The sequence below is a fragment of the Trichoderma asperellum genome, chromosome 5 (genome assembly GCF_020647865.1).
Source record: "Trichoderma asperellum chromosome 5, complete sequence".
NCBI classification, from domain to species: Eukaryota; Fungi; Ascomycota; class Sordariomycetes; order Hypocreales; family Hypocreaceae; genus Trichoderma; species Trichoderma asperellum.
The window spans coordinates 3,486,202-3,510,935 of NC_089419.1; the positions used below are offsets into that span (position 1 = coordinate 3,486,202).

A 24,734-nucleotide genomic window follows, 5' to 3' on the forward strand; every position below is an offset into this window, starting at 1 on the left:
GGTGGTTAGGTCTTTGACGAGTTTGTTTGCTTGAATTACATATGTAAATGATTCTCTAAGTATTGTTCTATGGGGGTTTGCATAGAATCCGGTATTTGAGCTACTTTTATGTGGATATTTTAAAAAATACTGTCCCTGCATTTACATGAATGAAAATAGACTTGTATTCTATTTCAATGGATTCTATTCATAAAGAGCGAAGACTGCAGTGTGGTTTAAGCGTAGTGGATTAAGTTAGAATAACTGATGTTGGTTATGGATGTATTTATTTAGGGCCAGAGAACAGTATTAATGCATGTAATAAATTCACTCATTAACTTCTATAAAAATCCCTGGTCTCTCCTATATTATATAACATCTCTTTTACTTTCTTTCACACACTTACTTCAAACTATTGCTGAAAATGAAATTTTCTATCCTTCTAGCTCTCCTCCCTGTGGCTCTTGCCACCCCTATTGCTGTTGCCTCCCCTGAGGCCCCTGCTTCTGATATCGCTGCCAGAGACGCCTGTGCTGAATACGTAAGTTGGTTTTGTTGCTTTTAAAGAGTGAAATGGGAGACTTTTGACACTTGGACTTTAGAATGCCTGCGTTGAACAAATAGTTCTCGCCAGTTGAAGAGTCAGGTGGTGCAAACTGCGCGAATATGTATTCGTGTGCCGACACGCCTGATCCATGCTATGGACCATGAGGAACACACCTGGTCCAGAACCAAACATATGTTCGAAATATGTCTTATGCTTATCCTGGTATGTTTCATTATCTGATGTCTGAAGGTATAAATACTCCTAATTACGGCGCTCTTATGCTGGTTCCCATTGCATAAGCTCTTGATGCCCGCTCAAATCGTTCATAGTGGTGAGCAAAGCTGCTGCGCCAATCAAGGCCACCTAGTTTGATCGTAGTCAACAGGATCGTTCGAGGCACCTCGTTTAAGGTGTTCTTTCTATATCGCAAAAGTGGTCAGCTATTCTGTTAAGCTCGCTTTAACGTTGGTATTTTATCCTATTAATACGAGCAAAGCTGGAATAAGCTCTTCTCCGGTTGCCACCTTCGCAAATCTGCTTCGCAGCTTTGCTCAAATATGGCCATCAACATTGTTACAACCTAGTCCACTATAGCAGCTAGATCCCTTTCAAGCAGCTGGCGCAGTACAGTAATTGCTACAATTGCGACTATTGGCCTAATATTTTGCCTTGTTTGGCTTAACGGTAAAACGGATCGTTACAAACATGTTTTTTAGTTGGTTGCAGCTCCCTAGCGTCGCCAATGCTTTCATAACAGCGTGAAATAGATGGATTATCTCTGGCCTCTTCTCTTTCTGTAGCTCTACGGCTCTAAAAAATTATATCCACAAGGAACAGCATTGAAGCTGAAGAATTTGTCTAACGTATTCTTTCCACGCTTTGCAAGTTCCGCCCCCAAAAAGTGGAATCGTCATAGTCTATCGTGGCCGTAGGGGCGAGCAGGGTGGTGACGAGCGGATGCGAATGAAGGTAATCTCATCTTAGTCTCCTCAATAATTGGTACATCTTTTGATAGGCAATTAATGGGGGGAAGAAGAAAAAAGAAAAAGAAAGGTGGTTCGGATATTTCCTGTATTACCGGGGTATGTCGTGATTGGTGAAGCATACTGGGAAGAAGTGACAATAGAATAGTGAGTCCGATAGCAAGGGGGATTTTCAACACAATAAAGTAGCTAAAGCTAAAGGATCTGTTTAGGTATTATACAAGAAGAGAGAAACAGCCCCTAAGGTACATATTATCTTATATGTGCGTGAGCGTTTGCCAAGTGGCAGTAGCGCAGAACGGTGAATGGCCTTCAAAAGTGATGAAAAGGTCAGCCTGAAATGCAAGTCAACGATGCAGTAATTCACTAAGCTCTCATGTCACATTCAACTCACCTGCAATCCCAGTTCTGCTCTCGCTTCGATAGTTATTTCCAGAAGCTAGAAACAAAAAAGTTGTGATATGTTGCCTTGCGTTTTCTATCGACTGCCTTGGCGGTATCACGCTCTCTACTATCATCACCACAAGTGCTCAGAACTTCCATACTTGTCAACCCGTCAACCCGTCCATTTTTTCTCATATCTCTGATGGATTGCGTTCTGCGTCAACAGCACGATGGTACGACGGAAGCTGCCCCACCAGGGTACATGGTTGCTGACGATATAAATGACAACGAAGGAGACAGAGGCAGATTATTTGCGTGCCCTGAGATTGGCTGTGATGGGTTCACCTTCGACACCATCAATGAGTGCCACATCCACTTAAAAGATTGGCATAATCCCCCATATTCTTGCTCAGAGTGTGAAGCGAGTTTCGCAGCAATGCCGGCGCTCAAAAGGCATTTTAAAAATACCGGCCATTATAATTGGATCTGCCAGGAGGAATTGTGCGAAATGAAAGGCATCTTATTTGCGAATCGATCTGAGTTTGTCGCTCATGCCTTGCGCGCCGGCGGCCATGACCGCTTATTTCCAACCGAAGGGCTCAATAGCCCTGTGTCACCAAAAAGACTCAACTATGCTGAGGTAATACATTGTGAAGATACTACTTCTGAGTCTTCGGAGGAAGAGGCGTATCAATGTCCCGAGCCATCCTGCCGGAGGTACCAACAGCTTTTTCACTCTGAGAACGAATTCAGCAGACATGAAGAGTCGCACGCGCACGTCAACGCTGTCAAGTATTCAGAGGATCTTCGAGAATCTGGAAAATCTACGGAGGATATTACGGCAGAACAAGAAGCAGCGAGAGAGTTTCGGTGTACCACCCAGGGCTGTTCGTCATTTGGAGAAAAGCTGAAGACGAGCCAAAGTTTTTATCGACATGTCCACACAGCAAAGCATGTGTACCCATTTCTCAGTTCAGTATCTGATCCAACATCACCGACAGCGGAAATTCGACAACATTTTCATCAGCTTAATCTTGCATGCGACGAACCTGAGTGCCCGAGGTATGAGCACCGTTTCGCAAACTATGTGAACTTGACGAAGCATAAGCAGTCAGTTCCTCATCTGAAGGCTGTTTCATATGGCCAATCGAAGAAAAATGCAGCTCATTCTGATAATATAGCTACCCATATCTTGGAGGAATCACAATCTGCGGTCACAGCAGCGGTTCCTTCAACGCCAGTGAGATGGAGTTCCTATTCTTTTGCACCGATTACTCCTACAACAAATACGACTACACGAATTGCCGAGTTGCCGGATGCGGTAACTCCTACTAGGCGTTCGATTCGGAATATTTCTCCATTGACGCCACCGCCGCCATCCACATCATCATCATCATCATCATCATCATCATCATCATCATCATCATCATGGAGGGAAGAGAGCTTAATGAAGAAGAACGGAGAGCTCGAAAATGAAGTCCAGCATCTGAAAAACAAAATTGAAAGGTTGAGAACAGCTTACAAGGAGCAAATAAGCTCTCTTTTCCAAGCGTTAGGAGAAAAGCAAGCTCGAGAATTGTAGGGCTTTGGTGTCTCTTGCATATACGAGGATCAGTCTGGTAGAGTGGATTATTGAACGAGCTGTTACCATTTGAGCGAACGATTGTGCTGGCTGACAGAAAGATGAAATAAGCATTGCTGACTGGTGGATTTTATACACAGCAGTTCTGAATTAGGCCAAGAATGACACTATGCGGCTGATGAATGTAGGTATGGAACTGGTGGCTGAGCATGGACTTAGTGTTTACGAACAGAGATTGATGAGTCTTCAATAGCAATTGCTAGCTACGTGTTTTGAGCCGGCTAGTAGATCAAATACAGGGTGTCAAGTACAATTCTCCTAGTATTCGATGTCATAATTGGTGAACTGTAATTACTTAGTTTCTAATCATATTCTTGAGGTGCATAGCATTCAATGATGCGCCAACTTCACTCTGCAGTCTATTGGATGCACGTACATCGAGACTGCTTAGATGTACATGCAAGACAGTTGACATACAATTTGTCCGCTGCATATACCCGCTCAATTCACCATTTCACACGAAACAGCTTTACTCAGACAGACTGGTCTCCCCAGATAGAACGGCGAAATACCCATGATGATTGCAACTACTAGCAGCAACTTTGCACTTCTACCAACTAAAAACGGTCTATAGGAAATAAGACGTAGTATTACAATGCAGCTCGTAAAAGCAGCCCAAGAGCCAGCTATGCCCAATCCGGGAACTCGATCCAATGACAACTGATGCTTTTGCGTTAGGAGTGCAGCCTCACGCTGAATTATCCCGTCTACTATAGCCCTCTTACACCATCGATTACACAGCCAGTCATCTTATCCATTCCGTGGCCTTGGCCGGTCCTGATGTCCGGCTCAGCTCCTTGGTAATACGTGACCATTTTCCTTGAATCTGCTGTGCAATATGGTAGCGGGGCCATTGAAGCGGAACAAACAATTGAACATGAAACCCCTGTAACGCCGCTTTTTAGGTTCTCGCTGTGAATAAACAGGCAATAGTGCTGGTCCACTTCGTGTCTCCTCAGAGCAGGTAAGAAAATGCTTGTATATACGACTTGTTTTGTCGTTTCTTCCACCAATCACTACTGATTGCTTACATAACGGCTCACTTCTAAACAAAGACTAGGTATTCTGCATCCTCCACGACGCTGTACAAAAGCGAGGCGGATCGCCGGCACTGTGCTGAGCCAAGTAGCGCTAGCCTCGTCAGGGGTTGAATCTTAAGACCTTCCCAGCTTGTATAGCTCAAACGACGGCACCAGAAGTCTAGGCTTCGTATAGGTGGAATATTCCATCAGCTCCGCTGGCTCGCTGGAGCTGGATCAAGGGCAGCTTACAAGTATGGCATACATGTTGACGTACGTGATGCTGGGTCAGGGTTGTTTTTGTATATAAGACGACCCGGATCAGCGGCTGATCTTGTCCTATCTGCATCATTCTCACAGCCGGCTTCAAGACTCCAAACCGTTGCTACAGCTCGCTCCAACGCCGCATCACCCTTCAAAATGCTTGTCAAGAGTGTCCTCGCCAGCCTTTCGGCCGCCACCATGGCATTGGCCGCCACTCCCCTTGAGAGCGGCAACTGGGTCGCCTTCACTCCCGGCTTCCAGCTGCAGACCTGCGCCGGCGGCAGCGCCAGCGGCAACACCTTCAGCATTCCTACGAGCCCCAACGGCAGCACCTCAGGTTCTGGCTGTTCCAATGGCCACCTGCGTGCCGAGAACCGCTACACCGACGATTATACCTCCGGTGTCCACCAGTTCGCCGGTACCTTCAAGATCAACTCCTTTGGCGGCAACCGCGTTGCCATCAAGCAGACCTTCAATGGCAGCACCGGCCCCTACTTCATCCTGGGCGTTCAGAGTGACGGCACCCTGTACAGCGTCGAGGGCGGTGCCGTTCTGGCTTCCGGCGTTGCCAAGGTTGGCTCAAGCATCACCATCAACACCGTCCACAATGCGGACATTCACAGCTTCAGAGTCTACGTCAACGGCGCGTTGGCTTTCCGTGATGACAATGCTCCCTCCGGAAGCTTCTACGACAAGATTGGTGCTTACACCACTGACAGCGGCACTGGCCCTCTGAGCATCACCTGGTCTGATGTTGGCTTCTGGACTCGCCAGTAAGCGATGAACTTATAGACCGTTGTTAGGGGGAGGGAGATACTCTTGAGAGTGAATTTTCTTTGTATATCTGTTGAAAAATCTGTACATGCACTATTTAAGCGGGATGATAATATCTGGCTTCATGTGCTTATTCCGTATATAAACGACTTGATGATTTAGCAGTCAATTATGAATTCATGTTCTAAACTTATCCCAACTACCTACATCTTCGCGCCTCCCTCACTCATTTAGGATGCTGTTTGTATTCATAATGTAATTCTCCGGCCGGCAGGGATTCTATGCAAGATGTCTGATTCCATCCAGACCCATAAACGTGCTTGCGGTTCAAAACCAAACAAACTCGTACGAGATGAGGCGTTCGGCCGGCAACTCCGTACGCTATGCTGCATCTGAGCGGACGCTGCTTAAAGGAGCTAGTTACATGAATGGAGTAGTTGAAACAGGCATTGCTGGAGCGGACATGAACTAGTGCTGTGCTTTTTTGGTTCGAGCTATTAATAGCTTCCGGTAAAGGGCCACTGCTACAAGCCAGAGGAGCATATACTGTGGTGTGTTAGTCTGCCTTGCGAGGATTGCCCCATTAGGGATCTGGCGATTATTCTGAGGAGGAGAAAGCCTTGGTCTCTGTACAGACTTTCTGCCGACTTCCATGGAGAGTAGCAGACCCAAATCTGGTAGATGCAGGGCTTCCAATGGGATACTACAGGTCGAAGCTGAACAAATCCATCACGCTGCTATATACATGTATGCTCGTCTTGGCTGTTGTTTGCTAACAGCTCTCATATTCCGTGAATCCCTACTGTAATGCCGCACCGACCGCTTTCAAAAATTCTCTTTCTTTCGGTTTTGCGGCAACTGGAAGTGGGGTTTGATGGCAGCAGGCAGGTTCCTATACATTATCGGCTTCTTATAAAACTTTAGTGGTTGCCGGTTATGTAAATGCCTCTTCTTGGGGGGCTACCGAGTTGGGTGCTTGCGGGATCGATGCTGTAAATTGCAAATGGCGAGACACGGACTTGAGATTTTTTTTTAAGCGGTTTATGTCATCACATCTACATAAATGTGATCTTTTAGTCTTAAAAGTAACCGTCCATCTCTGCAATAGTGCTATTTTTTCGGGATACAATCGACATTGACTTAGTCTCGGTCGTAGTTGGCAAAGCTGCAACAGTAATTTATCGTCTAGATATTCACATGAGACAAAATTATATATTTATGAAGTTTGAGCTAATTATTAAGACACTTATCGCATCGTCAAAACTTACTGACAATGTTATTAAAAAAGCCATTCTCGAATGTGTAATCGCGCGTCCCCCAATTTGAACAGCATCTTGAGGCGCTGGGCGAGATTTTGAAAGCCTACAAGTTCAGCGTACAAAAGTGACCGAGGAAGAACAGTCCTCCTCCGTCCAATGAGCAACGACGGAAGAGTTTCATAACGAACAAACTCTAAAAAACGAGGTAAGAAAAGGCAAGATGATTTGAAAGGTAGTGTAGAGAGTGTACATGTATATAGAGAATCGGGTGATATGTCATGGAATAGACTCGATAGGTATATGGAATGCCCTTCAGATGACAGCAGTAACGGAAATATACTTCGACTTTAAAGATATTATAATATCTAAACCTATAGAAGTAGAGTTAATTGCTTTGAATTGGCCAAGTCGAATGCACCTGGATAATCTATTTTGACGTACAAGCACACATAAACTGTAGGGGATTAAATTCTGCTGGGCTCTAAAAGACGGTCCGGTGTTTAGCGCACGTGTGCAGCCTCTACCTACCAGGCCCCTCTGTCTGGCCTGCCGGCAGAGTACAGGGTACTTCAGCTAATGCTGCTAAAGCGCGTAGATCAGAGGTCCGGGCTACCCCACTGCTTTCACCGCCCAGCATTCGATTCGCTGGGCATCATCACCAGAACGACGACCTTGTCCTGCCCTTGTCTCGTTCTGTGCTGGCATCGCCAAAAAATCCACCACAAATCTCCCCGCAGCTTGTGATCGGACCCTCCCCGCGCCTCAGAGGCTTCTGCCCTCATATTTTCGTCTCACCGGACAGAGATGACTCGGCCGTCGCCATGGATTTCGTGAGCAGCCCATGATCAGGGGGAGACCCCTAAAGCTGAGCTTGAGCGGATAAACGAGATCGCAGTGTCTAACCCGTCTGTGCCTCTGCAGTGGTCGCGCTTGTTAAGCCCTCTCTCCTCCGGGAGCTCCCGTCAGGAACAGGCAAAGGATCCTGCCAAGCGTCTTCATCGCTTCGAGAAGGAGTACGCCGGATTGCTGGTGAGTTAGTTCTGTGTCTGCTGCGATGCTCAGGCCAACAGCACATATATATGTGTGTGTGTACCCATCCTTGGGCCGGCCATGCTAACGCGACCGTGTCCCCCTCCTTTAGTCTATCTGGCGCAAATCTACCAACCTGTCCCAAGACATCGACGCCGCCGAAACGGTCGAGATTAGGCTCCAAGAGCTTACCAATATCCTCAGCGACGAAAGCCGCCGGCCGCTGCCGCACCCGTGTATCCAGTATGCCTCTATCAAGCAGATATACGTGCCCATCGGGAAGATTGCGACGTCGTCCTACAACGAATGGATCATAAAAGAGGCTGTCCTCTTCTTTGCAACCCTAATTGAGAGCGAAGAAGAGGCATTTGTCGAGAACCATACCTTCTCTGCTAGTCTAACAAACCTGCTGGTGCGCATTACTGGCGTCAACAGTGCTCGTCTCGGGCTGGATACCGAGTCACGAGTAGTGGAGCTGGCGTTCAACATCACCACCAAGATACGTTTAGACCCTGAGATCTTGCCTGCTTGGTTTAAGACGCAGCAGGACGTCAACCGCCCGAGCGACAGGGCCGCCAGTGTCCGGGACAAGTTCGCTGGCCGAACCAAGAGGGCCGATTTCCCCCTCTTTTATATCCTGATGGACTACATCCACCACGAAGGCAAGGTCGGTGACTTTGCGCGTACGGGGCTTCTATACATCATCGAGGCCGCTTCGAGCTCGGAATCGCTGGAGCAATGGATCGTCGAGAGTGACCTGTCGACTCTCATGGCCACTGGACTGGGGGCTCTATACAGCCAGTTGAGTCGAAAGCTTGTTATAGACCACCTGCCGAATAATCTGCCGCCCATCCTCGCCCTCTCCGACTACCAACACCCAACATCAAACTACGAAATTGTTAGCTCTTGCTCTGGAGAGTTCCAATCCCATCTAGAGACCTTTTTGTCACACCTCCTCTTTTGGCAGGATGTCTTGAACCACTGCAAATCTGTGGAGGTTAAATCGACGCTCCTTGAACATTTCCAGGTTATTTTCTTACAGCAGCTTTTGTAAGATTCCATGAGTGTTCATATGGCAGTTGTGCGTATGCTAACGTCAGCCAAACCCTAGATACCCATCATTGCTTGAGTCTTCCGATATAGACGGAGGCTCATCCGTTGCAGTTTTGACCTATCTTCGTCGTATCATAGAATCTCTAGATCACCCTGACATGATCAACCTCATTCTCCACTACCTGCTGGCTTTGCCTGAAACTGTCACTTCGAATAGCCCCCTTCAGGGACTGCCATAAGCGCTGCTCGGCAGCGCAAATCCATGGATCTTGCTACGATGATGGCGGAGAAACCCGACACAACCGCTACTCCGCTGCTTTTCAATTTAGTCGACCTTATTCTGGCTTGTCTTCGATCGCGCAACCAGCAAACAATTTATGTCACCCTTCAGCTGGTATCAGCCATCGTGAAAAGGCACCATCGATATGCAGTCCTCACCCTCCTCCAGACCGACATGTTTCCCAGCAACAATATTAACCGAACTGTGGGCGCCCACGAGCAAGAAATTGAGTATCTGATGGCCCTAGCAGAGACTATTGGAGGACGAGACGACTTTGATGAGACCTACGAGAGCATTTTGAAAGATACCATGGCTCGGCTTGAGAGTCACCCGTGCTCTTTGAGATTGGTTGCCCCCAGATTGTCACAGCACAACCACAAGCTACCTACAATTCCAGACAGTCTCCCCGGCGCGCCCAAAGATGTTAGAGAACACACGCTCCGCAGCGATGATCTTTTGCTCAATTCTATACTCGACTTGATGGAAAACTTCTTCATGAACCCAGTAGAGACGAATTTGTCAGTCACTGATACCATAGTTGACATGGCAATATGCGGCTACATGAGTATCGAGGGTTGGCTTGCGCGAAATCCCAAGAGCTACACCTACGTCGGGGACGAGCAACAGCCAGGACCCGAAAAAGGGGTGGAAACTAAATCACAGCAAGATGGAGAAGGGGAGGAAGAGGCGGAGACGGAGACGGAGAAGGGAGAAGACGCCGAGACTGAACCCGGTAACAAGTCACTGGCTGACGAACTTGGTTCGCAAGACGGTGATTCTTCGGATGGCGGTTTCTCGGCATTCACAGATGATACGGAAGCAGAGAGGTTGGAATCAATGGAAAAGTGCAGGCGCCGACCAAAATGGACTCAGCAATCTCTTCCTCGTATTCTCATTGTGTTGAAGCGTCTCTGCGACCAGGTCGAGGCTTTCAAGCAGACGATACCTCGGTTTGATGAGCTTCTTCAACAGCGACGAGAAGCTTTCCAGACGGCGAATGCGATTATGGACAACCCCCCAGCCCCAGTTCAGCCTCGCACGCCAGAACGGCCGAGTTCCACCCTTGATGAGGTTATCCGATCAGTGTCTCCGTCACGTCCAACTGGCCTTGAGGGCTTTGCTCAGCGGCTGCTGTCGGAGCTCTCAACTCCAAGCCGCTCTGTAACGCCCAGAGGACGCAAGAATAGCACTCGGACGTCCGGTGCATCGACACCTGGTTATAACGTGTCGGATTTGCTCTCTCCTAGCCCTTTCCCCAATACTTCCAAGCCGCTGCCTGACCCCACTAGAAATGTCCTCAACCGGAGCTTGTCGCCGTCAAGTGCTCAGCGCGAAGCCAGCGGGAGGCGAGAAAGTCGGCACAGCCCAGCAAACATTCAGCCAGCAGAATTTACCGCCATGGATCAAAGCATCTTAGCTCGGCGGGTAGCCTTGCCGGGCGAGCAAGTCAAGCTCATGTCCTTGGACTTGGAGAGAAAGCCGACACATGATGCACCCGAGTCTTTGTTCTCTGGAGATGAACTGGCTAGTCTAGATGGAGACGATAGCAGTGCGGACCGGAGCGAAGTTACCACCGAGCCGACTGTGACGACGGAGACGACAGACAATGCCGAGCCAACGAGTCCGACGAGTGATGAAAACATGGTGTCGGTATCGCACGTCATTACCAACGTACTGATATACCAAGCGTTCCTTTTGGAGCTGGCTAGCTTGATGCAAGTTCGGGCTGGGCTGTTCAACGAGGTACGCTTTGTTTAATTTGATGCAAAGTCAGAGATGCTGTCACTTGATGAAGGATTTTTTTTTCCCGGGGAATGCAAGAACAAAATCACATGCGGGGAGTTATTCGGGACTGGATGCGTTCTCCATTCTTCGCGGCACCAGAGCCGGGTGGATGGAGGGCGTCGCTGTAGTACGATCAAGAAATGTTGCATATTGTATAAAGCTGCATCGTGCGAGAAGAGAGGTGCCTTTTTAGAGAATAGCATGATGAGAGTGGGCTGTGGAAAATATTGTCTGTGTGAGAGAGTGCGTGCGTGCGTGTGTGCGTGTGTGTGTGTGGCTTGCTTTGCTTCCTATCTGTGTGTCCAATTGCTGCTCGATCTTTCATACCCTGATCACATATTACCCCAGCCATTTATGGATAGCAAGAAGAGGTCGGAGATGGCAATTCACCCGACGGGTTTATTTGCACGAGTTTATGACATGACGTGTATGCGCCTTGTGGCATGTATGTATGTACGTGAAGAAAAGAGTAGATTCCACAAATTGACCTGGCCTTGGAAAGGGCCTAAAGAAACTAATTGGAGGGGCGTGTTTATTTGACCTTTTGCGTAGCGTGTAACCTATTAGGATGAGCTGCATGGGAGCAGTGCTTGCTGCATGGCCAGTCCCAGTGAAATCTTGACAAGATGGAGACGGCGGGGTCGTTTATGAAGCATTCTATAATGACCATAAAGGAACAGGTATGTTACTAATACGCAGAACTTATGGCTTCACCCATAGAAAGGTGAGCTAACGGGGTATAGACAGAATAATGGATATTCCGTTAAGACACCCGAGATGCTCTTGGGGAACTTCGTTAACAGTACATGGTGGAGAATGTTGTATGAAGTTTAGAAAATCAGAACGAACAAGTCCGATTACTAGTCTTGATGAAAGACTTATAAAAAGAACTCTCCCTATCGCTTTGCATATTGCTATTACGTACGACACAGCGATGATGCGACCCATATTTCAATTCAAGACAGAGATACCATTTACAAAGAAGTCATGCGTATAAAGCGAATACATGCTGCGCGAACTAGGTATCGTGCGGCTCTATACGATATTTACCTTACTTGTCTCTAATTTGGCCAGCTATATGGACATTTTCTTGAACTCGCCTATCCAGATGGTTGGTTTTTTTATACTAATATCTTCTAACAGACCTACGCACAGAACAGCTTATAAGAGCAACTTTTTTCATAGCAGCAACACCCTCCATAGAGGCAGAGTGAAAAATCCATCGATTTGGCATTTCAATACTCAGTCGCTCAGAAACTCGTAGTTAGCTTCGACTGATCTAGTAGGTGCTGAGCTGCCACAGTTTTGCGCACCGAGCAGGCGCAAAATCCATCTACATGAAGGTGATGGCGTTTTAGGACCACAATTTTTTTTTTCAGAGCGGATTTTTCGTCGGCAAGAGGACGCCGTCTTGGTCGTCTCTGCTGAGGGAGAGCATTTGATCTAGCCATCTTTAGATGGAGACGCTGCAGTTGCAAGCACTTTTGTTGTGGTGGTGGACTTTTGTTATCGAAGGATTGTACTATTCCGTTGCTGAACAAATCGCTCATGGAGACAGCGATGGAAAAAGCTGTCGGATACCACATTATCATGCTCACAAAACGGTCGAAGCTCTCAGAATCAGCCACTGTATAGGCTTGCATGTGAGATTAGCTACTGCGGGTTCTGCAAGGGAACAATGAATGTGAACGATGGGGAGATGTAGCCGTTAAGGATAGGCACCTCCTTTGCGGTATATGCCACTGTATAAGTAGGCCCCTCAACAGTTGTACGAAGCATGGTTTATCTTTGAGTAAGATGAGGCTGTCACTGCTCATGCTAACACAGGCTTTGATCAGACTGCTTGTACTGATGATTTTGGTGCTACGATGACTTGTATTTACAAAGTCTTGGGAGAAAAAGAGAGAAAGGAAGTCAGTCACGGAGAGAGAGAGAGCAAGGTAGCGGCTGAAATAAGATACAGGTACGACAGGCTGAAATTGAGACAAGACAAGACAAGATGAGACGAGACTGGTTTGATGTAAGACGTGTGACATGACGGATGGCAGAGACATACGAACGGTAGGCTTAATGTCTAGTAATACCGCGAGTAGAGGCTAATGAGGATATGCATTGAACAGCCTTTTTCACCAATGGAAAAAGAGTAATATGGGAGAGTTAGGGGGAGGGAGCGAGAGTGATATAGTACAGCCTATGCTTAAACCTATCGCCACATATCCGCGTATGTAAGGGAGTCTTTAGTCTGTTTTCATGATTCGGATCATCAGTTCCGGCAGTTAGATATCTGGCATACTACTGTACAAGTATGCATACTCTTTCATCTCCAAGGATTAGGCTTGCTTATACTAGTAGGTAGTATGTAGTACTACCTGTGGTATATGAAGTTGCCAGCTGGCTTGATCCCCTGGTGGCGTTTGTGGCGTAAGTTGCTAATTACATTACATGCATTCAATTAAAAAAAAAAATAAATAAAAAGAAGAAGAAGAAGAAAAATGTAAGTTGCTCCCACGTCCAGTCAAATGGCGCCAAGTTTCTGCCGTGTCACGCTCTCAGCTCAAGTCGACAACTTTGAAGCAGCAGAGCATATTGGGCGATATTCTGTTATACTACTTTCTTTTGGTGCTCCTAACAACCTGGCAATTCTTCTTCTACACTCTGGAAAGTCAGTTCCCCCTCTCTTTCTGTACCTGAACCAAAACAAAAATTAAGACGCCGTTACCGTCCGCGGGGGGTTAAGTATCCATCTTTAGCCAGTGGAAAAAAAAAAATTGGCTCCCGGCCATTACCAGCAACGGCTAGTTCACAACAAATCAGAGCCAGAATGAAAAAAATAGCTGCGAGCTGCTCGTTTGGACTGGAGCTATTGGGGCACGTCAGCTTATGGGTTGCCTCGGCCCCAGCCAATCACCGCGTCCGGCGGTGCCTCGTTGGTCGGATCCTCAGTGTTCTAGACGTGGCTGAAGGGCCCGTTGTGGCATATTGAACCGGGGAGGGTTCCCCACGTCCGGCGCTTGACACGAGAAGGGGAAGTGGTAGGTAAAAGTGCCAAGTGCTGCTACTGCACCATCTAGGCAAAAGAGAGGGACAGAGACAGAGAGAGAGAGAGAGAAAAGGGCCGCATGATGGCTCTAGGCTTCAATTTAGAGTTATGTTTTAGCCAGTTCTGCGTCTGCTTCCTGGAGAGGCGGGGAGGGGGGGCAGGCCAGTTGTATGTAGTAGTAGTCGTCGTATAAGCCAGTCACCACGTCCCTTTTCATCTCTAATTTGCCTCTTTGTGTCTTTTCCCACTGCCAAAATGCGCTGGTTGAATTCTTGCCGGCAGGCTAAGCAGGACGCCCGTCTTGGCGTCCAGGACGGACACAGCCTCGTGTCGACGCCGGGGAATCCTGTATAATACGAGCAGGATCCGTTAGTTTGGCGCAGCGCTAACACGATGATTCAAGACAGCTTAATCTCATTTTTATTGCTGGCCCTACTTTGTGACAAGGACGGAAGAGTGCCGTATCGCTGTTAGCTCCGTCGTTTCGCGTCTTTATTTCTCTCTCCCCCCTGTTCCCTTGCGTGAGCGCTTTTTTTCTTCTTCTTCTTGTGATTCTTTGTTTGTGTTTGTGTTGTTGACTCTTTTTCACTCGTTTTTTTTTTCTCTTATCTTTCTTGTTTTTATTGGAGAGTTGTTTTGTGTATCTAGAGCGGCAGCAGCAAAGTAAAACGAAGTAGACCAAAGGGAAGAAAGGGAGAGAGAGACAGACAGACAGAGGGAGCATCTGTCTTACAAAAGATGCCTCTCAGCGAAAAGGCAGACTCGTTTTCGCAGCTGCGCCAAATCATCGGCCATGTCTCGTCCCAGCGCCGATATCGAAACTATGCCGCCGCCGGCATCGCCCTGATCCTGCTGTCCATGGTCTGGCTGAGCGGCAACCTGAGCGGCAGCGACTCCAGCCAGAGATGGCTCGACGAGGCTGCAAGCAGGCGTGTGTCGCTGTGGCCGACCAAGAAGATCACCGGCACAAACCACACCCATCTGGTTCCTCCAAACATCTGGCAGATTGTGCTTCCCAAGACGCAGCCGTATCCGGGAGACCCAGATCACGTCCACGTGGATCCCAGACAGCTGGAAAATGCGGCCTCGTGGATTGCTACGAATCCCGGCTACCAGTAGTGAGCAAGACTCTAGCTTTGCGTGTTGTAGTAGTAGAAGGACATTGCAGTTGTGCTGACCCGTCTCTCTCCCGAAAACAGCTCGCTGGTAGGCCACAAGGACGGCAACGAGTTCATCAAGAGCCACTTTAGCCACAGTCCCAAGATCGCCGAGATATACCACAAGCTCACCAACGTGGGCATGAAGTCCGACATGCTGCGCTACCTCCTCCTCGACGCCTTTGGCGGCGTCTACACCGACACCGACACCCTCGCCATCAGGCCCATCGACGTCTGGATCCCCGAGCAGTTCCGCGACAAGGCCCGGCTGGTGGTGGGCATCGAGTTCGATCGCCGCGATGGCGGTCCCTGGGCCGATATCCCCCACTGGCTTCAGTTCTGCCAGTGGACCATTGCCGCGGCCCCGGGGCACCCCGTCTTCAAGAAGATGATTGATCGCGTGATATACTCGGTGGAGGACTTGTCCATCATCCATGGCGTGCCGGTCAACGAGCTGAAGCTGGGGAGCTTCGAGGTCATGAACTCGACGGGGCCGGCGGCCTGGACGGATGTTGTGTTTGAGCAGCTGCAAGAGTACAATCCCATCTTGAACGACACGCAGGATCTCTCCTTTATGGAGGAGCCGACGCTTATTGGAGACATCTTGATTCTCCCGATTGACGGGTTCGGCATGGGACAAGCTCATTCGGCCAGTACGAATGACGGGTCCATCCCAGAAGGTGCTATGATGAAGCATCTATTCACGGGATCCTGGAGAGAGGAGTGATTTTACGAGTTTTTTTTTTTTTTTTTTTTCCCTCTCCTCTCTCTTTTTTTTAATGGTTTCTATTCTGAGTATATATGAGAGCGTTTTTTGTTACTTTGGCTCATTTATGAAGGACTACTTTGGTAAGATGCACATATATACCTGTATAACGTGGTCGATATTTATGATTTGTTTATGAGGCTTCTGGGAGCATATGGCCTTTGGACGATTTGGGTATTTTCTTCATATGTAGATATTAGGGATTCAATGAAGCTCTCTTTTTTCTCTCTCTCTTAAAAAAAACCACCAAAAAAAAAGTGCTATTTTTGTCTTTACTTGGCAAATTTGACTCAACCACCACCCATAGTCGTGCAGGCAGTTGTATTACACCTTGTCACTGTTACATGCATGTGTTAGCCCTATGGCTCAGCGATTGCGGGACTGAACTGGCAAAGATCAGCAAGATTGCTGCTCCATACGGTAAGAGGACATGTTACCTTGCAAGATAGGCATACTTCCGGAGATTGGCTAAATAATCGTAGTTTAGCTTAAAATAAGCTTTTGTTCTGGGGTAATTTACAATATTGTCTGGGGCTGCATGGTTGTAAGGCGCGAATTGGCCTTTACCTGTACACATCTTAGCATCACAGCATCACAACACCCTTTTTTTCTGTATTAAAGTAAGTATGATGCAGGGTGTAGATAAATCATCATTTACAACTGTTTAACATCCACGATACCAGCAGCGTGCTCTTTTTTTTTTTTTTTTTTTTTTTAAGGAGCTGTTTACATTAGTGGACTGGACATTTTGACCTTCAAAGTCACAAGAAGGAATCCATCTGACAAGAAATACAACGAAGACTGCGATACATGTCTAGGAATATGTGTCTTTTCCGACTAATTCTAGTGTCATCACTATTCTGTGTACGAGAGTCTTTAGGAATTTCTAATTCTATGACCAAGGAACACATAAACAAACAAACAAAACCTCCCGGTGCTTCTAAATTCTAGTTGATTACATCTTGCATTTCAGTTATCCTCTTTATGTACTCACTGCATGCATCTTACACACAAACAAGGGACGAGAGGAATAGAGTGTCTAGGCTGTTCCGGACGGGAAGATTTAGTACATTAAATGCATCCAATTTTAATCCTGTCTCCTACTGACATATCTGCGGGGTCTATGACAAATATTTCGACAAAATCATGTGTACAATATATATAAACTGAAATTAGGACCCCCGGCCATGTTTGGTTGCACTGATCGAGAGAAGCAGATAGGAATACTACCCAATTCCATGCGCATCTCTTCTCTTTGTAATTAGACTATTTTGGCATTACAATCGCAGTTTGGTGTGCTTGTATGTGGATCACCAAATTCCAGACGCCTTCGGTCAACTACCGACCGCCGGATTTAGAACGAGTCCCAAGCTTAACAATGCACCAGATATGTGACATTCGCGCTGAGAAGTAGATCCCACGCCTCAAGAAATAAGGCAGCAGCACAGAGAGCAAACCACATAGCATCACCACAATCATCCCGCCAAGGAGCTATTTCCAGCGGACAACTCGGCATGTATGTCACCGCCCTCCTAGCTCAAGTCCAAGAAAGGCCACACAGGAACTCCATATGGCGAGACATCACAGACGTGCTTTGACGGGTGCGACCCACTCGCCGTATGAGATCGGGCCGTATTACCGCTCCAATGGCGTTTTAGAATTTTGTGCAAGGATTTGATGAGGAGCGCCAGGCAGAATGTGGATTTTACGCTTATGCGTGAGCTATACACATAGAAAACCACCTGGGCTATGAAAAATCTCGTGAGAGGTAATCAATTTTCAAACTTTGTGGAAGCTATATGAAGTAAACAAACCCGAGAGGCAGCTGACATGAATTCTACTCTTCTCTGCTCCCTCACGCCTGGAACCATATAGATATAAATCGTCTAGCTCTAGATAGATACCTGTGATTTTGACCTACTGTATGCCCAGCAAAGTCAGCAGTGAATGTCAGCTCGTCAAAAGAGTTCTTAATAAGTAGATACACTCCTTGTCATAAAACACTTCATATTCGATGCCGCGAGTACCAGTACTAAAATTGCCGAACGTGGAAACTGTCATAAGACATGTTCCTTGCCAGCGATCTATTTAAGATGAACCGACGAAGGTTGAGGATAAGGGGCATCTCTGATATACTAACGTCTAAAATTTTCTCTGTAATTTACATGATAATGATAATCATCTCTCCAAAACGAATCTTGAGAACAAGGTATATCAACTTAATAATGAGACCAATTACTTCAAAAGGTTTGAGGCAAAGATTCGAGAAGACTTGGCCAGCGTTCCGTGAATAGATGTTCCTTTTGTGTGTATCGCGACTGGGCAGCTAAATCATTATGGAGTAGCGGGTATGAGATGATTCAAGTTCCTTTCATTCATATATGTATTGAAAGGTGCATCCCTAACAGCTTGCTCTGTAAAACACCATGTCCATGGGTGCTCACCGGCTGTAAAATGCCTCCTTATCATCACGCAATCCTAAATAGCAACACCACCAATAGCTTCTCACGTAGGCTCTCATGCAGCGCCCCCTTTTTTCATTTTTCTCAAGCAAAGCTCCGGTATCAAATTTCATCTGCAACGCAACTCAGCAATTTTCAACATCTTCCCAATCCCCAGTCAATAAACTGATTTGTTTGGCCATAAAAACGTGGATTTCGGCCTTCTACATCTTTACGGCGATCTAGGATCTATTTAAGGGACCAATTTCGGCGAGATTGGCCGAAAATTGATCCTATGACCTTTTTTTTTCCACTTCTGAAATCACGCCTAACGGAGGGTGAGGGTATCACCCCCCATTGCAATTGATTGTGCGTGTATAATACTGTATGGAGTTTCGTGGTAGCATCCCTACCGGAATACTTGTGTAGTTTGTAAGGAAAACGGGTAAAGCATCCGGTCTCTCGGATTTGACTTCCCAAAACTTGGCCTCGGGCCATCTGCGTTCAATGGTCCCAGCTATCAGGCACCAGAGTATTCATATCGGCTTATTTATGGGGTCAGAGCTGCATGATACCGTGGTATTCATTCTCTTTTTATCATCTTCAGCTCTCACCGCCTGAGCATGCATGAATATCGATATCGACCGAGGCTTCATTCTGGTCGTCCACCGTGATGTACATCTTTTCTTCAATTTCGGCCCAAAGGAAGGACTAGATTCGGAGTTTAAACCGACAGAGAAAAGCTCCAATTCATACATCTCCACCGTATGATAGCCTCTTCATCCATTGTTCTTCCACGAATTATACCCTATTTGAATTCTTGTTATTCAAAAAGAATAGTAGGAGCCAGGGCTATATGATAACTGGTAGACTTTCTCGGCCCGACCCCATACGCCCGCAATTTTAAAGCAATGCTACCGAGAAGGGCCCGAAGGCAGCAGAGAAATGCTATTTTCATCGTTATGCTGACGCATCAGGGGACGTAGTATTGGGTAGTTGTTATTCAAAGACATGTCAAGATCGATTCATTCAACACGCGGATGCTGAAAGCTGAAGTTGAAGCGCAAATGTGGAGCACTACCCAGGCCTTAGCAGCACAAGGCTGATGCCGTATTATGGCCGCGGCAGCACATAGCAACCACCGGCCGAGGCATGTGGATTGCATCGAAATCTGACGTGTATACGATCTTTTGCTATTGATCAACCGTATGCTGCTCGGCGAGATTGTTTGTTGTGGGGAGAATTAGGAGATTATGCCCTTTTCTTCATTCCGGCGAGGCTGACGAGGCGAGCATTCAAAACGACCGAGAATTCAGACCCATCCATGGTCTCTAGTGTAACACGTTCACATTGCAAGGTCGTATAGTAGTAGTAGCTGGTTGAGGACAAGAGATGACACAGATCTGTCCAAAATCGGGCTTGCCAAGCTCTAGGCAATGCACAGCCGTTAGCTAAGACTGGGCGGGGGTTATACGAAGCTGGTAAATCAGAGTAGCAGTCTAAAAAGGTAAGTCAAGGGAGGTGAACCTGAGGAACGCAAAGTCTCGGATAAGACAACAAAGCCTTTGCAGATATTGTTGTACCACGTGCTGTGGTGATAGATTCTCCTCTTTGACTTGCGTGTGTATTACAAGATACGCGTACGTGGACCTATCATCGAGTTTACTTGTAAGTCGAGGTGCATGTAGAATATTAGCTGTACTTCGTACCGCAAGGACGGTATGCAGCTCAGGGAATCCACCAGGACCACATGGCAGCCAAGAGTGGATTTTCTCTGGGGCCTTGATCCCTTTGCCCTTTGCCTACTTTTAGTCGGGGCAGGGCAGGGCCGATTGTGGTGTAAATCCTTCGCCGGCCAGCCGCCTTGGCCCGTGGAGACTGTGGCGTTTTCCACCGAGAAAAGGGCCCTTCTTTACGTAGACATGATCAAAGCACCCAACGACCGTGGCCGGTCAGCGTTTCAGGCCCCCAATGCCGAAGATCAGACGCTTTTCGCATCGTCTGGCGGTCACTCTGGCGGTATGAATGGTCCTAGCCCGGAGGCCAGCGCCAGCTACGGGCATCGCTTGCGCTTCTCGATCCGGCCAGCTAAAGTAGGGCCCCATTCCGTCATGCCGTAGCTTGCCGCTTGCAAGCATGTCCCAAACGGGAGATGGATCGGAGCTGGTGGCTTATTGTGGCGTTCGTTTTTCCTCCGAGCTAGTTCCGCGAAGCCTGCGGCTGTGAGCAACAGCCTTGCTCCTCGAGACAGCGAACAGCAGCAACAGCATGTGAAACTGAGCTTGGAACCGACGATCCTGGAGGATCTATCCATTCTCGAGATCTTTGAGGTAACAGCGGGCGGGGAAGCGAGATAACCATGCTGCAAGATCCATTACTGTGAAGGCCAAACAAAAGCAGATACTGTGTACACCATAGATAGAGAGATAGATTCATCACAATGAATCTGTTGGTCCTGCTTCTTAGCGCGCTGTAGGCATCCCTGGACGAAACCCTCGTTCTTTGGCTTCTTGATGAGCGGGGATGGCGTGAAAAGAAAAAAAAGAAAAAAAGAGAACGGTCACAAGATGGTCATCCATTCGCCGTTCCCAATCACGAGCTGGTATGGCCACGCGGTTTTAAGACTCGGATGCAAGCTTAAAGGCGCGATACAACGTTGTACAAGCATTTTGCAGCCTTAAGCCATATTAAAGCCAACCGGCTTCACAAGGAAGAGTGGGCTAAACGCATAGACTGTACTCCGTTTACACCTTGCCATTATTTTTTGGCACCATCGAGGATCTCTTTTCAGTTTCCGTTCTTTTGATGATTAACAGTGGCCGCTTAATTTTCCTAGATGCCCCTCTTTGACCATCCCTCTTGATAGCGGTTAAGCTATGTCAGCCACCTACGGAAGGACAGACGGAAGAGGCATCGGAAAACCACACTTCACCATGCAGAGCAAGGGAAGAAGAAAAAAGGCGGCGGTGGGGAAGCGCCATGGATTAGGTCACCCGCCTCCAGTACAAATCCCCCGAGGCTAAGATGCGGTTGGCTGCTCTCGTGTCCGCGCGAAGTTTGGAGCTAAAAAAGCGGTTGGCGTTTGATGATCATTCTAGGAAGCGTAACCAGGATTGAATCTCGGGAGGTGCTGGACCTTAAGCCGACGGGCATTTCGCGCCACATGCAAGAAGTTAGGCATACCGTGCATGAACAAAGCTGCCGCGAGAGGTCAGTCCAGTGCCAACCAGCCCCTGGCCTTGCTTTGCAGCACCCAGGATTAAAGCCTGCGGAGGTATAACTCTATACAGAAGCAATATAGCTGTTGCTGACCCTATTGGCTACTCGGAAACATGTTGTTTTCCGGGGTTTGCTTAGGCGAGGCCAGGTGAGGCGCGAAGGAGTCATTGTCGTCTCGGCCGGTGACTGACGTTTTGATCAAAAGCCGTTGGAAGGGCCGGTGTTGGAGACGACAGTGTCACGTTCGAGCTATGGGAGGTCGTTTGAGAAGCAGCCGTTTGCCTGGATTTGTCTACTGACGAATTGGCGTTCAAGAAGAGAGATATGGGGCGTCGCATCTCTTGGCCGCCAGGCACATTCCTCGTGGGAGGAGTAAATGTTTTGGAGAAATCTGGAGAGCTGGGGCGCAAACGGTACCGTGCTGGTTAGGCTGTATACCATGCCATGTGCAGCGTGTCCATGCATCAAGTTGAGGGCTCTTTTTACATGCTGCAGTGTCCAATCTTGGGTTGCATTGGACCATCGCAGCGGAGAAGGATAGCTGAGTTGGAGGCCAGAGAGACGCAGGGGGATTGAATCTGTTGCCTGTTCTCCTCGTGTCGGGCACGATTCAGTAGCAGTACCTACATAGCTGTGCGAAGTACCCGTAGTCCAATCCATGAGTGCTCGTATACTGTACCAGGACTGTGGATTGAAGCCAACAAGAGTGGTCAAACAAGCAGCACGAGTGGAGTGCGAGGTGCGTGAAGCTGGTCAAATCAGCCAACGCGGAGATGCGTTGCTGGTGGTGTGACAGCGAAGACCGACGTGCTATTGAAGGAAGTGAGAGCTATACTGGCAGGATGAGAAGTGGGACGCTGCTCAAGCCGGGGTCCATGGGGAGAGAGATCGAGGAGAGATACTCGTACGAGTGGATGTGGATGTTGGGTGGTGGCCGTTGGGTGCAGCAGTCATGTGCAGGACTGTGCGAGTATGCGGCGAGCGACACTGTGGCGAATGGCCCGTATTGTCGTATTTCCAAAAGCCGATCACTGCCGCTCTGAGATGGGCAGCAGCAACGAACTTCGCCGGGCCTGATGCGGGCGGTGGCACAAGATAATCTGTCTTCAACTCCGAAAGCTGGCCGTTGTTGGCGGGAGGATCATTGTCCGGGGTTTTGGCGATGCCCAGCGTCGATGGCTGGCCGCCTCTCTCTTCTCTTGTCTGCATCTCGCTTTTTTCTCTTGCAGCTGTCAGGCTCGGGCACTTACGAAAACATCTGCCGCGGCTGCATTGCCGTGCCAAAGCCGGAGAGATAAGTTTTTGATTAAAGCCTGCGACGTCATTTTGGGCTGCGCGCCAAAGGCCGGGGGAGTGGAGGCGGAGAGCCGACAGCGTGCCTCTACAGTGGGCGCCGACGCCTAAAAGCCCCCCCTGCGAGAGCAGCAATTTACGCAGCGAGGGCGGGTTTCGGGAGCTAACTGACAGCGGGCAAGGCTCGATTGGAGGGGGGCGTGGGTTTCTCTCTTTTTCTCCATCTTGGAGCTTTTTTTTTTTGAAGGCATCATCAATGCGTTTATACAATCAAGTAGGTAGTTTCTATGTACTTACTAGCCAGATGCTGTAGTATTATAGAGCATAAATATCTAGGCAAGATAGATAGAGTAGCAGTGGGCATGTCTGCCCTGGAATGCGACACTAGCGAGAGCAACGGGGAACAAAATAAGAGAGCAAAACAACACGGTCACAGCCATAACATAGTGTATGCAATAGGCACTCCAAGCTCACGAGCACCACACCACCATGTCCATCGTTCATCGTACACGGAGATGCTGACCTTTTGCAGCATCGGCAATTTGCTGCCGACAATCGCTGCGGCCAAGACGCCGCAAACCCAAAGAATCCTTTCCCCTCTCGCTCTCAGCAGCTTCTAGTGGCCATCTAGACGTGTTGCCTCTTCACTTACTCTGACTTCAATCGATTGGGTTTCACACCCCCCCCCTTCTTCCGCGGACGGCCAAACTCTCGGCGACATGCAACCTCCAGTCTCCATCCTCTTGGCGCTCCAACAGACGAAAAGAGCAAGAAAACGCTTGTTGTGGCGATCCTCTCGCATGGGAGAGGCGAGGGGGGCCCCCTGGACCTCTAGCCTCGTGCCTTGGAACAAGCATGAACCGGGGTGGTTGGAACCAATATTCATTTATTTTATTTTTTTATTTATTTTTTCATCTTTTCTTTTCTTATTGGCACACTCACTCCATGTACTTTTTCTCACCAGATCATAGATACATAGATTTACGTGTAAGAAGAAAAGGATAAAATCATGTGTCATGGTGATACGCGTGAGTCTTACAAGGCAACCCAGTCGTATGCACGGCACGGCCGAGTCACCACGCGAGCGGCGGGTGGTGCTACCGAGCTGCTGGAGATGGCATTCTGTTGTCGTGCGCTGTGGACGAGTATGACGAGACTGGGATGAGGGAGTGGCATTGTTAGTGGCATTATTGTTTTAGAAGAGCTGGCGATTTTTTGCTGCTTCTTTGCTCGGGGAACTCAAACAAGTTGATGTTGTACGTAACCCAATCAGCTGTTACAGGTCGAGAGGTACAAGTACTTGCATTGCATGCAGGACCCCTGGCTTTTGCATTGTAATTGGATTAGGCTCTGCGCGTGCAACCAAGGTAGGTAGTGAAGCACGGTATGGGAGCTATTGCACTTTGGTGACAGTCTCTCGTTGCTTTCTTGCTTCCCATTTCCTCCCCATCGTGGGTTTTGGCATTGCTCGCTTCGCGCCTCTCCATGCCCACAGACCACCCACAAAAACATCCAGCTTCCAAACGCATTTCACTTCTTCCCCGGGGGATCGGGCCTGGGGATTTTGAGGAGAAAGAGTTGGAGGAGGGGTGTGGGGAAATACAACTTTGCTGGGGGCCGTTATTGGGGGCATGAGGTTGTTCGTGCTGGGGTAGCTTTTAGGTGCGTTTGGTGGCTTTTATGGGGGTCAGAGTCAGGGGGGGAAACGCCATTCTTGGTAACGAGTACTTTTCAAATGCCGGATGACATGCCTCGGCGCCGGTGTATTCGGTACTTGCGCAGAAGGCTCGCGCAAGCTCCCTTCGTCTCCTCATCGCCTC

The 24,734-nt window shown here is 48.2% G+C and overlaps 9 protein-coding genes across 9 annotated transcripts; 7 read left to right on the forward strand and 2 right to left on the reverse strand.

Moving 5' to 3' along the window:
• Window positions 1–403: 403 nt before the first annotated feature.
• Window positions 404–617, forward strand: TrAFT101_009274 (uncharacterized protein; the record flags this gene model as incomplete). The annotated part of the gene is made up of 2 exons (XM_066128600.1): window positions 404–520; window positions 582–617. 2 exons carry the CDS (start codon window positions 404–406, stop codon window positions 615–617), a joined length of 153 nt encoding a protein of 50 aa, XP_065984720.1.
• Window positions 618–2,329: 1,712 nt separating this feature from the next.
• Window positions 2,330–3,475, forward strand: TrAFT101_009275 (uncharacterized protein; the record flags this gene model as incomplete). The annotated part of the gene is made up of 1 exon (XM_024906289.2): window positions 2,330–3,475. One exon carries the CDS (start codon window positions 2,330–2,332, stop codon window positions 3,473–3,475), a length of 1,146 nt encoding a protein of 381 aa, XP_024755366.2.
• A 1,119-nt stretch (window positions 3,476–4,594) lies between these two features.
• Window positions 4,595–5,773, forward strand: TrAFT101_009276 (uncharacterized protein). Its single transcript, XM_024909065.2, has one exon. The coding sequence runs from the start codon at window positions 4,975–4,977 to the stop codon at window positions 5,593–5,595; it is 621 nt and encodes a 206-aa protein (XP_024755365.1). The 5' UTR covers window positions 4,595–4,974; the 3' UTR covers window positions 5,596–5,773.
• A 1,899-nt stretch (window positions 5,774–7,672) lies between these two features.
• TrAFT101_009277 (uncharacterized protein) lies at window positions 7,673–9,172 on the forward strand (the record flags this gene model as incomplete). Its single annotated transcript, XM_024904626.2, has 4 exons — window positions 7,673–7,681; window positions 7,773–7,880; window positions 7,993–8,930; window positions 8,992–9,172. The coding sequence occupies 4 exons, from the start codon at window positions 7,673–7,675 to the stop codon at window positions 9,170–9,172; spliced, it is 1,236 nt and encodes a 411-aa protein (XP_024755364.2).
• Window positions 9,173–9,210: 38 nt separating this feature from the next.
• TrAFT101_009278 (uncharacterized protein) lies at window positions 9,211–10,971 on the forward strand (the record flags this gene model as incomplete). The annotated part of the gene is made up of 1 exon (XM_066128601.1): window positions 9,211–10,971. The coding sequence occupies one exon, from the start codon at window positions 9,211–9,213 to the stop codon at window positions 10,969–10,971; it is 1,761 nt and encodes a 586-aa protein (XP_065984721.1).
• A 3,304-nt stretch (window positions 10,972–14,275) lies between these two features.
• Window positions 14,276–16,205, forward strand: TrAFT101_009279 (uncharacterized protein). Its single transcript, XM_024909064.2, has 2 exons — window positions 14,276–15,156; window positions 15,238–16,205. The coding sequence occupies exons 1-2, from the start codon at window positions 14,777–14,779 to the stop codon at window positions 15,920–15,922; spliced, it is 1,065 nt and encodes a 354-aa protein (XP_024755363.1). The 5' UTR covers window positions 14,276–14,776; the 3' UTR covers window positions 15,923–16,205.
• Window positions 16,206–20,324: 4,119 nt separating this feature from the next.
• TrAFT101_009280 (uncharacterized protein) lies at window positions 20,325–20,759 on the forward strand (the record flags this gene model as incomplete). The annotated part of the gene is made up of 2 exons (XM_066128602.1): window positions 20,325–20,518; window positions 20,606–20,759. The coding sequence occupies 2 exons, from the start codon at window positions 20,325–20,327 to the stop codon at window positions 20,757–20,759; spliced, it is 348 nt and encodes a 115-aa protein (XP_065984722.1).
• Window positions 20,760–21,870: 1,111 nt separating this feature from the next.
• Window positions 21,871–22,281, reverse strand: TrAFT101_009281 (uncharacterized protein; the record flags this gene model as incomplete). Its single annotated transcript, XM_066128603.1, has 1 exon — window positions 21,871–22,281. One exon carries the CDS (start codon window positions 22,279–22,281, stop codon window positions 21,871–21,873), a length of 411 nt encoding a protein of 136 aa, XP_065984723.1.
• A 201-nt stretch (window positions 22,282–22,482) lies between these two features.
• On the reverse strand, window positions 22,483–22,830 carry TrAFT101_009282 (uncharacterized protein; the record flags this gene model as incomplete). The annotated part of the gene is made up of 1 exon (XM_024904294.2): window positions 22,483–22,830. The coding sequence occupies one exon, from the start codon at window positions 22,828–22,830 to the stop codon at window positions 22,483–22,485; it is 348 nt and encodes a 115-aa protein (XP_024755362.2).
• Window positions 22,831–24,734: the final 1,904 nt, after the last annotated feature.